This window comes from Copadichromis virginalis, linkage group LG4, assembly GCF_057382275.1.
Source record: "Copadichromis virginalis isolate Kocher_CV1m ecotype Utaka linkage group LG4, C_Virginalis_male_GT1.1, whole genome shotgun sequence".
Classification (NCBI taxonomy): Eukaryota; Metazoa; Chordata; class Actinopteri; order Cichliformes; family Cichlidae; genus Copadichromis; species Copadichromis virginalis.
The window spans coordinates 26,514,190-26,527,230 of NC_140621.1; the positions used below are offsets into that span (position 1 = coordinate 26,514,190).

The following is a 13,041-nucleotide window of genomic DNA, read 5'->3' on the forward strand; positions in this document are numbered from 1 at the left end:
TCTTCTGGGATACATTATATCCATTTATTTAAATATCAGACTAGACTTCATGTTTTAGATGTTCTGGTGATTTAATTGTTTATTTTAATATGGGTGTAACCTCCTATGTGTGTTATTATACATATATTTGCACATTCATGCATATGTAGGTTCAGGATAGAGAATTCACTCAGACCTTCTTCACAGTCAACGCTCCCTGTGAAAAATACACTGAAATGTGATCCAAAGCTACACGTTTCCTTGGCCATGTGGCCAGTAGAGAGCAGTGTTCACAGTGACAGAAGACTCCTTATTGTCATGTTTATACACAATAAAAGATATAATCCAAAGTAGCAGAGTGCTTAAGTGTAATTCTAAAACCCTGTGTCAGGTGCTTGGTCTTCATAATGACAGAAACAGAGTATGCACACTTTTAATTTTATTTGATAATATACATAATATTTATTGATACTAGACTTGCCAGTATTCTGTTTGCTATTGTGCACACAGCAAAAAAGAAAAAAAGAAGAGAAGACAGACTTTGATAACTTTGAATTTTTCTTTGCTTTTCATCCGTTTACATGACGCAGTGCATAACATAGGAAACTGTGCTATCACTGAACCTTTTTGGGTGTGACCAAGTATTTGTCTACATTTAAAGAACACAGATTTGTATGTTTTTATCAATTTCAGGACCAACATCTTCATCTGAAGCTTGACAGATTTAATTGATATTGAGTGATGACTGCAAACATCATTTTACATCTCTTATGTTCTTCATCCACTACTAAACGTGTGTGCTTTTCTTCACGATGCTTGTAATTACCTTGTAAAACTCTGAATCCTTAAACTTCTGGGCTAATTTCCTACATCTACACAGTAGCAAATGTCACTGTTTTACTGTCAAAAACTTGTACATTTGTCAGCATTAAACTGTAATCTGTGAGCTCTACAGCATAATATTGTCTTAATAGAATTGTGTTCTTGAGATGATCAGCAAACAACTTGCAGTTGAAGTAATGACTCTTTCTTTATTGTTATACACATGCTGCTATACACACACGGGAAGAGACAGGTATTGATTTTACAGAGAGCCAAATACCACTTAGTGTGGAGTTATCCTGGATACCAGGTCAACAGTGGTCAGAACGGGAAGGCACAGTGTCAAGTTGAAATGGCACAGAAAAGGAGGGAGTAAAGACAAAATAAGCACGTTACCAAAAGTAAAAAAAAAAAACATTCAAAGGAGTCAGAGGTTTAAGCATCTACAAATTCACATGCAAATGCGAGCCCAATTATTAAGATGCATTTGCCTTTGCATCTATTGCATTGGATGCCTTCCTTTCAAAAACACAATTGTTACGAGGAGAACCCACTTGAACCTAAACACTAATATTGAATGCATAATCAACACATGGCAATAACATAGTAAATGAACAGTTCAATTGAATATTGCTCAATAACAACATACGTTTTTCCAGTAGCATGAAGTTTGCGATACGAAAAAAAGGCTCTGTACATCAGCATAAAAAAAATCCTGTCTACGGGCTGAAACTGTTGTATACTGTGGCATTTTTAAGAACACTAATGTCCATTGCAACAAGCAGGCAGCCACATTAATTCAAGGCACATAGATCTATATGCAGTGTGCTACACGTACACAACCATGGTAAGTACAGTCGCTGCAGCCACACAAACACGTGACCCCTTTTTTTGCAGCTACATCACAGAAGCAGACACTGGCATTGCCACGGAAAAAAAGGGACTGTAGAAAGTTGCCACATATACCACGAGCACCCTTACTGTGCCACACTAAGTCAGCAAACATGTAGGTGCAGCATCTATGCTTGTAGCAGGCTTTAGCTATCTTTGAGTTCAGCTGTTAGGATGTAAATCTGTAGCTCTTTTTGATTATCAAAGTCTTAAATATTGTGCATGTTAACTGAATGTAGTTCCTTTATTTATATTTTTTTATATATTATATAATATATATATAAAAAAATGTACAATTTTAAAGGCAACTACACAGGACTCTAGTTGTAATACATAGATATATAGTTTGAAATGATAAAACCATGTGTTGATGTTTTAGACAGCAGACAGCTTAAGACATATGTCATTATATACTTTTGTTGTGAGGAATGAATTATAACTGATTTTGTTGGGAGAGCAAAATCACCTCAAATGGCCACACGGATACACAAGTAATACAAATTCTTTAGAATTTAGTGTCAAAAACTTTGATACAGCGTTAATTTAAAGTAAGTGCGCTTAAAAGCACCACCATGACAGGTAGTGAAATTTCTCTGGAATAAACAGTACTAAACAACAACTCGACGACTGAAGACCATTCGAGAGTTAATAAAAAGCTGGGGGGAGTTGATCTTTTTTTTTTAAACTTCAGTCATAGAACAAGCCATCACAAACATCTTTGCGACCGTCCAATTTCTTTTGTTTTGTCAAGAGATGCTGATGGAATAAACAGAGTCCTGCCTCACTCTTGTTAACTTCCTTTCGGGGCTGTTGTCAGCTCTGATCACGCAAGCAGAAGACTGAGCTGTGGGGGTGAAAGGAATGAAAGAGCTGGATGATCTCTGAAGCAAAGATGGGAGGAGTTAGTGGATGAGATGTTCATCTTCCATATGAAGGCTGCTCGTGGGACACAGGAGAGGCTGGCTGGAGCAGTTTGTGCTCTGACTTTTCAGGCTTTCTGATGACCCTGGGGTTGGAAAAAGGGGAAACAATCAATAGATAAGAAACATAGTTAAAAGTGAAGTTTCCTTTCAGACTTTCAGTAGGAGAACAAACTGTTCTACACCAGTTTGGCCTTGCAGGCATTTAATTGTTGATCATAACAGAACATATCACTGCTGGGGGGAGGTTTCTAGCTGTGAATGATAGCAGTGAATGTTACCATTATCATCAGTAGAGCTCATACACAGAGAAGCAGAGCAGACAGGAAAGCCTACATACCACAGTTATTCCTCCATACCAATAGAGCAGGAATCAGGACCTAGAGCTGGCCAAAGTGAGATGGTAAAAAGAGACAAGATGGCAGGGAACAGAAGAGGGGGGGTAGGTAACACACAGAAGCACCAGAGCACACACGTTAGAGGCAAAGCACACAGAATTGCAGCCTTAAAGTCCAGGGTTAAAGAAGAAAGACACTGAGCTAAAGTACCAGAGGGAATATTTAACTTCCAGTCAACAGTGACAAGTCTTCACTTTGTGAAGACCTGATTTGCTCTAAGCTTTCATCGGAAAGTACAGGTCCAAAGTTTAAGAAATGACACATCTTTCATTTTTATCACTTCTTCCTTAATTAAAAGGATCCTTGTAAGGGCTTTTTTTTGTTCTTCGTCCCAGATGGAAAATCTCTTACCTGGCAAAGACAGATCACCTGGTGGGTCACTCTCTGTTTTGGTCAAGCTACTGTGTTCACTGATGCAGTCCTGCAGAATGTCTCCTCCAGAATGCATCCTGTCCTCTGGATACCAACAAAGTCCAGAATGTCATCACTGTCACTCAAACACATGACTGTTCACTGAGAACCAAAGGAGAAAACTCACCTTCATCTGGAGACAGGGATTCTGCCACGTCCTCAGTCGCTGTGGCCTGGAAGAATAAAGGAAGGTAGGTTTTTGTCTGTACTGGTGTCAGAGCTTAATGTCAGTTAGTGAAGAAGAAGCTTACATCTGTGGGGGCGGGGCTACTGGACAGAAGAGTGTGTGGCTGAGCATCAGACATCTCCGACAGCTTCTCTTCATCCTCCTCCTGGATTGGAGACGATGGAGACCTCAGGGTGCTGGAGGGGAACAATGCAGAAAAATAAGAAATACTTAACTATACTATTAGAAGTGGTAATTTAATTATTCACGGTGACATTCATGCACAGAATTTGACTTTGACAAAAATATTCTAGCCCTTAGATAAGCCCTTGGGCCTTCAGCCTCTAACAGGCCCATTTTACATGATTATGTCAGCTCTAAATTTTCCTCTAAAAAAGAAAATTTGCTGGAGGCATAAAGATTAACTAAAAACACAGCTCTTTACAGGAAATGGATAAAGGGGTAAATCTGATTACTGGCAGAGTCTCATGGGAAATGATGTTTGACACCATTACATGCTATCCAATTTCCTACCTAAACCAGATTACTTGCAGTAAAGATTTTATGTCTTAGATTACCTGTCAGGTGACTTGCTGACTTTGCCTTTCTGCAGACTTCCATCGCTTAAATGCTCTGGAGAGCTTAACTGTCTGTTGTCCCCTCCCAGACCCCCAGAGAAATTGATGTCGTCATAGAGGGGGGCTGATGGGATGGCAGGAGACACAGAGCGCAAACCATTCAGGGCCTCTAACAGTGAGATGGGCTCGAAGCCAGGAGGAACTGAGTCTGTGCCCTGCAAAAAGTCAGTGAAAGAGAAAAGTGGATTTATTGTTGATCTTAATATTATAATAAAGATTTCAAAATTTTTTTTTTTACAGTTAATGCAGTTAGGTAAGATGCACAGCTGGTTAAAAACGTATATCTTACTGAGTGCTCATCGTGGTCCATAGTCTGAGCCAGAACTGGACTAAAGGACACGGGAGAAAGAGCTCCAGGCTTTTTCCTTACAGCTCTGATCTGAAGCAAGGCTCTGAAGGCTGGAAAGCAGATACATTCATTAATGAATTCATTGATTGAATCTAAACCTGCTCATATAGCATGACACAACTTTTTTTTTTTTTAAGAAAGTAACACTTCTTACGCAGCCTGCAGATGGGGCAGTTGTTGGCCTGGTACCGCAGAGTGTCCGCACAGGAGTTGCAGAGACAAAGGTGTCTGCAGGGCAGGATAAGCGTGTCTCGCAGGTCAGACAAACAGACGACGCACTCGTTGCTGTTGTCACTGTTCTCATCATCAGATGGCTAAAGAAGAACAAAAAGGCTTACAAATCAATCACAGCCAACTTTTTCCAACATCGTGATTCTTCTCAGTTAGCAATTCCAACCTTAGTTTCTTGGTTGTTTTTGTTCTCGATTCCATAAATCTCCTGCAAGAGGTAGCTTACACGGTCCACCTGAGAAAAAAGTAAAAAATGAAATTCAACATTTAGATTTTATAAAAAAAATATCCACATATTCTTAAAAGTTTGAAAGAAAACCCATTCACTACAAATGACTGTAAATCTGTTATGTATACTTAATAACATTAAAGTAGTGCTTGTCGCTCAAATGTAGAATAAATAAATACATTCAGAGTCTAAAGCGCAGGTTTACAATCAAGTCTATTTTAGAGATTGGCACACATCTGCTCACATGCTTTCACAGGCTGAAACATCCACCTTTCACCTGCACTTTGATAGAAACATGCCACACATGGGCTGGATAAATAACTAACGGCTCAAATATGACTTTTCTCTAAACTTCAATAACTTATAATAAAACAAGACTGAAATAAAAACCTTTATAAACTTACAATTTGCTTCTGCTTCAGAGGTTTCACTGAGAAACTCCCATCAACATGCTGGGGGGGGGGGGGGGGGGGGGGGACGGGGACAAGACATGTTTTAGCTCATATAAATAGTAAACATGCTCTCTACATGTTAAAATTATTTATTGTTTTTTAACATATACATACTCTTTCAAATGCTGCCAAAAGCACATGGGCATGTCCAAGACAATCTTGAAAAAAACAAAACATCAAGATTATTACAAATGTTGAGGTAACAATTAAACTGTGATCGTAGTCCATTACTTTCAAATGTTAAAAAGGAGCCCACTGAGAGACGATTTCCAGCTTTTTAATTTTATTTTTTTGACTCCACTATAGTAGCTTTGCATGACTCAGAGTTCAAAATTATTCTATTTATCTTAAACAAGGCAGTTTAGCTTTTCTTTCTTGAAGGTCACCCTCCCTTCTAACCTTCCTCTGATTGGCTGCTCATCCCAAAAAGAAAGTTCATGGGGGTGGCTCTCCTGTTTTCACAAGAGAAAAACTGTTTGCCTGAGATGACTATATAAGGGAGATCTGCTTCCTCTGATATCATATAGAAGCAGAGAAAGGAGTCAGAAACCAAACACTTAGAGCACCTAAATGCCTAAACTTTTGGCTCACAAGAATTACCTGTACATAAACTGACCAAATTATCTAAAACTTTGGCCATGTTTGCTGTAAACATCTACAACTGTAGCATATATTAAAGACAAAATGTAAGAAAAAGTTCAACAGTCCCCTTTTTAACAGAGTCAATATTGGTATTAGTCCTGTGCAGCTCCAGCGACTTACCGTCCCCTTCATCAACCACAGCTTGGATCACCATGGGAAACACTCCTCGGTCGAGGTCGAAATTCAGCTTTAAAGGAGACAGTTACACATAAATAGAAGACATATATCAAATCAAACGTGGTGATGCAATGCTTTTTTATGTGCTAAATTAAACTGATTACAAAATGCATTAACTACTGCAAATGCTTACATCTTCTTCTTTCCATTCGCTGAAATCTATTTTAAAAGACGGCATGGAGAACTGCTGGCTCACCCCCCGCTTGTAATGCACAGTTTCAGAGGCCATCGACGGATCCTTTGGGCTGTACCTACATGTAGAAGACAGCAAAACTATCAAAGTTGACTTTGGAAATGACAGAAAAGGGAAGAAATATTCCAGTACAACCTGGAAACTTTTTGCTGCTGCACTTATACAGACATCAGCAATGAAGACTCAATGTGAACTAACACTTATATGTATTAAGAAATTCAGTACACTTTTTAAATAAAATCAAACTAAAGAAAATAGAAAACCAAGCACAACAGCAGCAGCCGCCGTCATTTTATGGATCATCTTGTTTGTTTCATAAGACGGCAACTTCAGACTATCACTTTCGTCTTTGTCTGAGTCTTATCTGGTATCCATGGTGACTGGTGGTTGCTAAGGACCCATTGCATCTATTCTAGACTTTGTGCTCTGGAGCTCAATCTCACACCCATAAAACAGCATTTAAATGTTTCTTGTTGTTACTGCTTCACATTAACATGAAGACGCTGTGTCAGAGCAGTATCAGTCTGTGTGAATGGTACAACTGATCCGCAGATGCATTTGCCCCATCTTTGTTTACTTCACACACGGCATGGATTTTTATTTAATAAGTAAAAAACCAGATGATGATTTGATTGTATTAATTGTAAGATTAAATCCTTACACTGCCATGCCATTGGAGAACTCCTCAAATGCCTGGCAGTAGAGGGTGATAGCCACTCGAGCATCAGCATCAAAAGTGAACTCCACACCATACTGGACCTTTGGTTTCCCGCCGTCCTCCGCCAGTGTGTCAGAGTCATCTTTATACCTACAATCCAGACATTTGACAAGGCTTAGGCCAATGTGACTGGCTTCATTAAAACTGTTATGGTGATGTTTCATTGTGATAGTGCCTTTATATCACTACCTGACCAAACGCAAAGAATCCTTCCTGATGTTCACCAGACTCCTCAGGGTTTTCACAGGCTCATGGGGTGCAGGTGTTACATATGGAAACTAGTGAAATAGAAGGATTTGAAATTATTGAAATAGTTCTACTGACCATTTTATTGATAAGAAATGTCAAACTGCTGTTGAAAATACAGTGCTAAACAGCAGGTTAAATAAACAACAGTTTTCACCTGCACTGGCCTATTTCCAAGAAAATTCAGGTCCATGTTTTCCCCAAAAAGGTATCCTTCTGGATGTGGCGTGTCAAATTTTTCTCCTCCCATGAAAAAGTGGCTGGCAAAATAATTCCCTGAAGGTGAGATATTTTAAAAGAAAAGGCGATGAACAGATTGGATGCACTCATGTTTAATAGTGCAGTCATTTCGGAAAAAGCAGCACAGCAACCTTGAAGCTTTAATTTTGATTCTTTTCAGCTATTTGTCAAATTTAAAATACTTCCATTATTCAGTTAATGCTAAGAAAATTAGTTTGGCAAGCAATAAAATGGTGGCTAAACTAGTTTATATACTCATCTTCACATTGTTTTTACAATGTGAAAAGATCTATATGCTATCAAACTGTTTAAAGGTTATTGCTTTAAAGGGTGAGAAACATTTGATGACATAGAGGGTCACTACGTCAACATCTATGATTCCCCAGTTCTTAAAAGTCCATCTACTCATGATCATCCTGATGAACATCAAGACTGTCTGTCTGTAATAGCCTAATAAACAGCCATCGTGCTTTATCCTCGGTGGCAGCAATGTCCGACACACCGAAAATACTGTAAATCTGACAAAAATGTTTTATTAAGTTACCGTCTATTGGTAAAAAAAAAAAAAAAAAAAAATCGCAATCACATATGTTTACAATCATTATTTGTCTGCGCGGCTGACGGTCATTAGCAGAAAGCGCATTTAGACCGCACTAGTTAGGAAGATGGGGGTTTATGACGAATATGATTTCATCGGAGACATTGACGATCATTTACCAGATTTCGGTGGAAATCGGTAAGCCGAGTTGGCTTGAATATCGATGTCTTCAACACCAGCGATTCTACGACTCAGGATGGACCCCATCTCTGCTTTCTCTGTTGGGTCGCTCGATATTAGCTCCAGTTAGCTAGCAGCGAACGATGCGTCGACAGTTCCAACTTCCTCTGCCTTCAGTCTAGACTAACACCAAAACGATAATAACACCAAACACAAATACACGCTTTATTTATTCTAACATTTTACTCGCTCTGTTTGTTGGTGGCTACGCGGCGAAAAGGAAAACAAATCGAAACGAGCTGTTGTTTTGCCAGAGGAGAGCTAACAAAGCAGGGAGATACGCTGATTGGCTGTCGCCGAGCGTTCCGGAGCGTTCGCTCTGTGTGTAGGGACTGCCCGGAGGTCCACACGGAGCTAATTTAGTAACGAAGGGAAGGTGTCAGAGCACGGGCGTCAGCTCCAATCCAGCAAATTCAACGCTGTATGAACTACGTGTAGGAAATGTTTGACCTAGGGTTAGGGTGCTTCCCAGAGGGTCATACTGATTTCTATAAAGTTAGAAAGCAGCAACAAACTGCATTGCATGGTTACAGATTACATAAAAAAGTCTATCAAAGTAGTTGCACTTAAATTAGTCTACAGCTTGCCAGTTGACTGATATGTAGCACTTCCTAGGTCACTGATGAAGGGAATTTTCAATACAGAATCACTGAAGAAATCTTGAGATTCCTTAGCATAGTTATGATTTTTTGTGGGGTTGGTTCGTTTATCTTTTATAAAAATTTTGGTCGCCCTTTACCAGTCCCAGGCCTCTAGCTCCTTGTATAATTTTCCCATGTGTGCTTTAGAAAAAAATTATAAACGATGACAAGGCATAATGCTGCTCACTGATTGTCACCACTCTTGTCAGCTTAAAAATCTCTCCCATCAAAAGTGTTTTATTTAACTTTTTCTTTATAACATGGCAGCACAGTGTGTTGTTGGGGGCTTTTTGTCCCCTGGCAGGGTCTCCAAAGTGATCCTGGGTGAGGGACCAAAGAGGGATTCAAAAACCCCTATAAGCAGAAGATCAAGGGAACTGTTCCTGCCTGGGATAGGGTTACTGGTTACCCTCTCGGGACCCTGGAGTCAGGCCCAGCGAGGGGCAAACGTCTGGTGGTTGGGCCTCCATTGCTAAAACTGCTGCACTGAAGCTGCAGGGAAACAGGGAACCATCAGGCTGAAGAAGGAGTCTTATTGGGCTTTGTTAGCCTGTGGGACTTCAGAGGCAGCTGATAGGTACCGACAGGCCAAGAGGAACACAGCTCGAGCAGTGGTTGAAGTAAAAACTCGAGTGTGGAAGGAGTTCGGAGAGGCCATGGAAAAACACTTTTGGACTGCCTTGAAGAGATTCTGGCAAACCATCAGGCGACTCAGAAGGGGAAGTGGTACTTTACCTACATTGTGTATACCTGTGGAGGTTCTCAGTGCTCCACGTCATCGTAGTCAAAGGAGCTTGGAAAGAAAAGCGTCTGGACTTCTTTAAGTTTCTTGTGAACCCTAAAGAAGTCCAGACGCTGCTGACTTTGAAGGAAGACATTGTCGGGCTTTGGAAGGAATACTTTGAGGACCACCTTAATCCCACTGACACATCTTCTGTAAAGGTAGCAGCATATGGGGACAAGGGAGACAACTTGTCTATCTCCGGGGGTTACGCCACTGAGGCAGTTAAATAACTTCTTAGTGGCAGGGCTCCCGGGGTGGATGAGGTTAGGCCTGGGTTCCTGAAGGCTCTAGCTGTTGTTGAGCTGTCTTGGTCGGCACACCTCTACAATGTTGTGTGGAGATCAGGGGTTGTAACTCCTGATTACCAGACCTGGGTGGTGGTTCCTATCTTCAAGAAAGGGGACCGGAGGGTGTGTTCCAACTATAGGAGGATCACACTCCTCAGCCTCCCCAAGAAAGTCTTGCCAGGGTGCTCGAAAGGAGAGCCCATCCGTTAGTCAAACCTCAGATACAGGAGGAACAATGCAGTTTTTGTCCCGGTCGCAGAACACTGAACCAGCTTCACCCTCTTTAGGATACTTGAGAGGGCATGGGAGATTGCCCAACCAGTCTACATGGGTTTCCCTCGAAGTGTCTTATGGGAGGTGTTCCGGAGTATGGGGTGTCAGGCCATTCGATCATTATTCAACCGTTGCATGAGCTTTTGTCTGCATACTGTTTCTGGTGGGTGTTGGAGTCCACCAGGGCTGCCCTTTATCACACATTCTGTTCATAATTTGGTCCTCAGCTGGAAAAAGGATGGAGTCACCACTCTAGGTCAGGGACAACTTCCTGCCCCAAGCTGAAAGATTTAGGTATATTTAGGTTTATTGTAGGGTCTACCTTACAATTCAAAAGCGCCTTGAGGCGACTGTTGTTGTGATTTGGCGTTATATAAATAAAATTGAATTGAACTGAACTGAGTGGTGGTGCACTGGAAAGGCTTGAGGAGGTGGCCGGGGAGAGGGAGGTCTGGCATTCTCCGATTAGGCTGCTGCCCCCATAAGTGGAAGAAAATGGATGGATAGATAGATGGAATTTGCAAGTTAAATGGACTGGTTCATATATAGTAATTTCCTATTCAGAGCTTTATATAATATCACCTGTTGCCCTGTGACAACTGGGATAGGCTCCACCTTCAGTGCAACCCTGATTTATATAAGAAAAAGAGAATACATTGACTTTATCTTTAAACACACTCTCTCTTCTCCTCATATTTTTCACCACTGTCAGAGCAACTTTAATTTTCCTTGATATTTCCACTTGCTTCATCTTCTACCACATCTTGTTGTAACTATCTGATACACAGACAGACCTCTACAAGAATGTAGCATAGTACAGAAATGATACAAGCTGGTTCAGTTCTCAACCTTTTTGGTGCTAAAGGACATCAGAGGTCATAAAAGATCAAAGCACAGCAGAATAATAGTGAATAGTAGGGCTGGGCCATATCATACCTTTCACGGTAATACCGATATAATGTTAGGCAACGATAAATATCGCGATACAATATGGGTAAAACGCGCATGTGCAGTGCCTTTGTTTTCATACGCACATGGCAGAAAAAGCATAATGACCGAGAATGAGAAGGGCGTTGAATGAAACAGATGAACCAGAATTGGTTTGTTAAAATGGTGCAACTTCAGTGGTGTGGAACTGGTTTGGCTTTTGTCCGTCAGATACACACCAAAGCACAATTTTTGCTAGAGCATGCTAGCGGGCCGTTGTTATTACCGTGGTTTTGGGAAAATAAGTTGCTCTTTAAATCCTTTGATTTTCTGAAAAAATTGACACTGCCCCTTATAATTCTTATGTATGAATTCTGGTTGTGCTTACTGACCTCGAAACGATTTTGTGTGGTACACTGGTGCTCAAAAAAAAAAAAAAAGTTTTAGTACGACTTTGCTAAGCTACAAACCCGCACCGCTTGATGGATTGTCAGAGCATTATGGCTATCGTAGTCAGGAACCTCACTGTGCTTCAACATAATATTACCATATTGTGTGTGTGTGTGTGTATAACCTCTTTTTAAGTTTTGTGGATATTATACATGGTTATGCTCAGGATATGTCAGCCCATTTTCACTGGAAATGCCTTTTGGTTAAACTGCCAGCAAGGAATTTGTATTTTCACTGTTAAATTTTCACTTAAACAGCTGCTTGTTTAAGTGAAAATACATTGATGTTTTTTTTTTCTTTTTTTGCACTAATAAAGTTGGGAGTTGTAAAGTATTTTGTCTCGCGTCAATTATATTGTCAGTTATATTGTTATTGCAAATTTTCAAATGTATATTGTGATAAATATTTTTGGCCATATTGCCCTGCCCTAGTGAATAGTGTAATCAGTCTATCTCTATATATATTTGGAAGTTTAAATATATATATGTCCAGATCTTTAAATGTTTATGAAACTGTAACCCTAAAATTACAGTACCTTGGTTGGGCCCAATAAAAGTGTATTAAAAATGCATTAGGGTAAATTAGATTAAATGCGTAATGATGTGATATATAAAAATCACTTTTTGTCAGCATTTCTTTAATGTGTTCAAACACAAAACTTAGAGACATATTGATAAAACTGTGAGACTGTACACAGATATCCTTATATTTTATGTTTAAATTTATACTTCATAAATTCATTGTCTGCAGGGTTTATTTAATTACCTCTCACCACACTAATAAGCCACCATAACGATAATCTATAACAACAACAACAATAATAATAATGGTTATGGTACAGGAATGGTTATGATAATGGTTATTGTACAAGGCAGAAATGGTTAAGCAAGGACTACTATTAGCACTATTAACTAAAGTTAATATTTGTAGTGCTGAGGGTTGGTTGGAGGTGATGGTCTAGGCACCTTGGGCCAGCTCTGACTCTGAATAGCTGGCGACAGAATAATAAAGCTAAAACATAATAAATATGATGTTGAATATATAATTCATAATAAAAAAGACTAGCTCACTAAACAACAATGGTGCGGTTTATTTATTTATTTTTTTACAGCATTGCCATTGTCTTTCCATTATGCCTTCACTGACACTAACATTGTCTACGTTGACTAATTGACTAACGTTGCAGTTCTCCAGTTCGA

General features: G+C 39.8%; 1 protein-coding gene across 2 annotated transcripts; it reads right to left on the reverse strand.

The window, feature by feature from the left end:
* Positions 1-990: 990 nt before the first annotated feature.
* On the reverse strand, positions 991-8,796 carry mgrn1b (mahogunin, ring finger 1b). 2 transcript variants are annotated; one of them, XM_085454595.1, is made up of 17 exons: positions 8,420-8,796; positions 7,620-7,738; positions 7,406-7,494; positions 7,160-7,306; positions 6,439-6,556; positions 6,249-6,315; positions 5,601-5,644; positions 5,439-5,486; positions 4,972-5,040; positions 4,729-4,888; positions 4,515-4,624; positions 4,166-4,380; positions 3,673-3,784; positions 3,549-3,594; positions 3,362-3,466; positions 2,953-2,998; positions 2,635-2,698 (listed from the first exon to the last, which is right to left on the reverse strand). In XM_085454595.1, exons 1-16 carry the CDS (start codon positions 8,505-8,507, stop codon positions 2,958-2,960), a joined length of 1,578 nt encoding a protein of 525 aa, XP_085310721.1. In that variant the 5' UTR covers positions 8,508-8,796; the 3' UTR covers positions 2,635-2,698; positions 2,953-2,957. The 2 variants fall into 2 exon arrangements, with proteins under 2 accessions (XP_085310720.1, XP_085310721.1); XM_085454594.1 differs by lacking the exon at positions 2,953-2,998 and having other exon boundaries at positions 991-2,698.
* Positions 8,797-13,041: the final 4,245 nt, after the last annotated feature.

Excerpts from the sequence above, each read along its gene's own strand:
- mgrn1b (XM_085454594.1), bottom strand. The coding sequence starts at position 8,507 with ATGGGGTCCATCCTGAGTCGTAGAATCGCTGGTGTTGAAGACATCGAT. Across the intron at positions 6,557-7,159 it reads TTCTCCAATGGCATGGCAGT|GTACAGCCCAAAGGATCCGT; the intron begins GTAAGGATTTAA and ends TTCTACATGTAG. Across the intron at positions 2,699-3,361 it reads AGGTGATCTGTCTTTGCCAG|GGTCATCAGAAAGCCTGAAA; the intron begins GTAAGAGATTTT and ends TTCCAACCCCAG.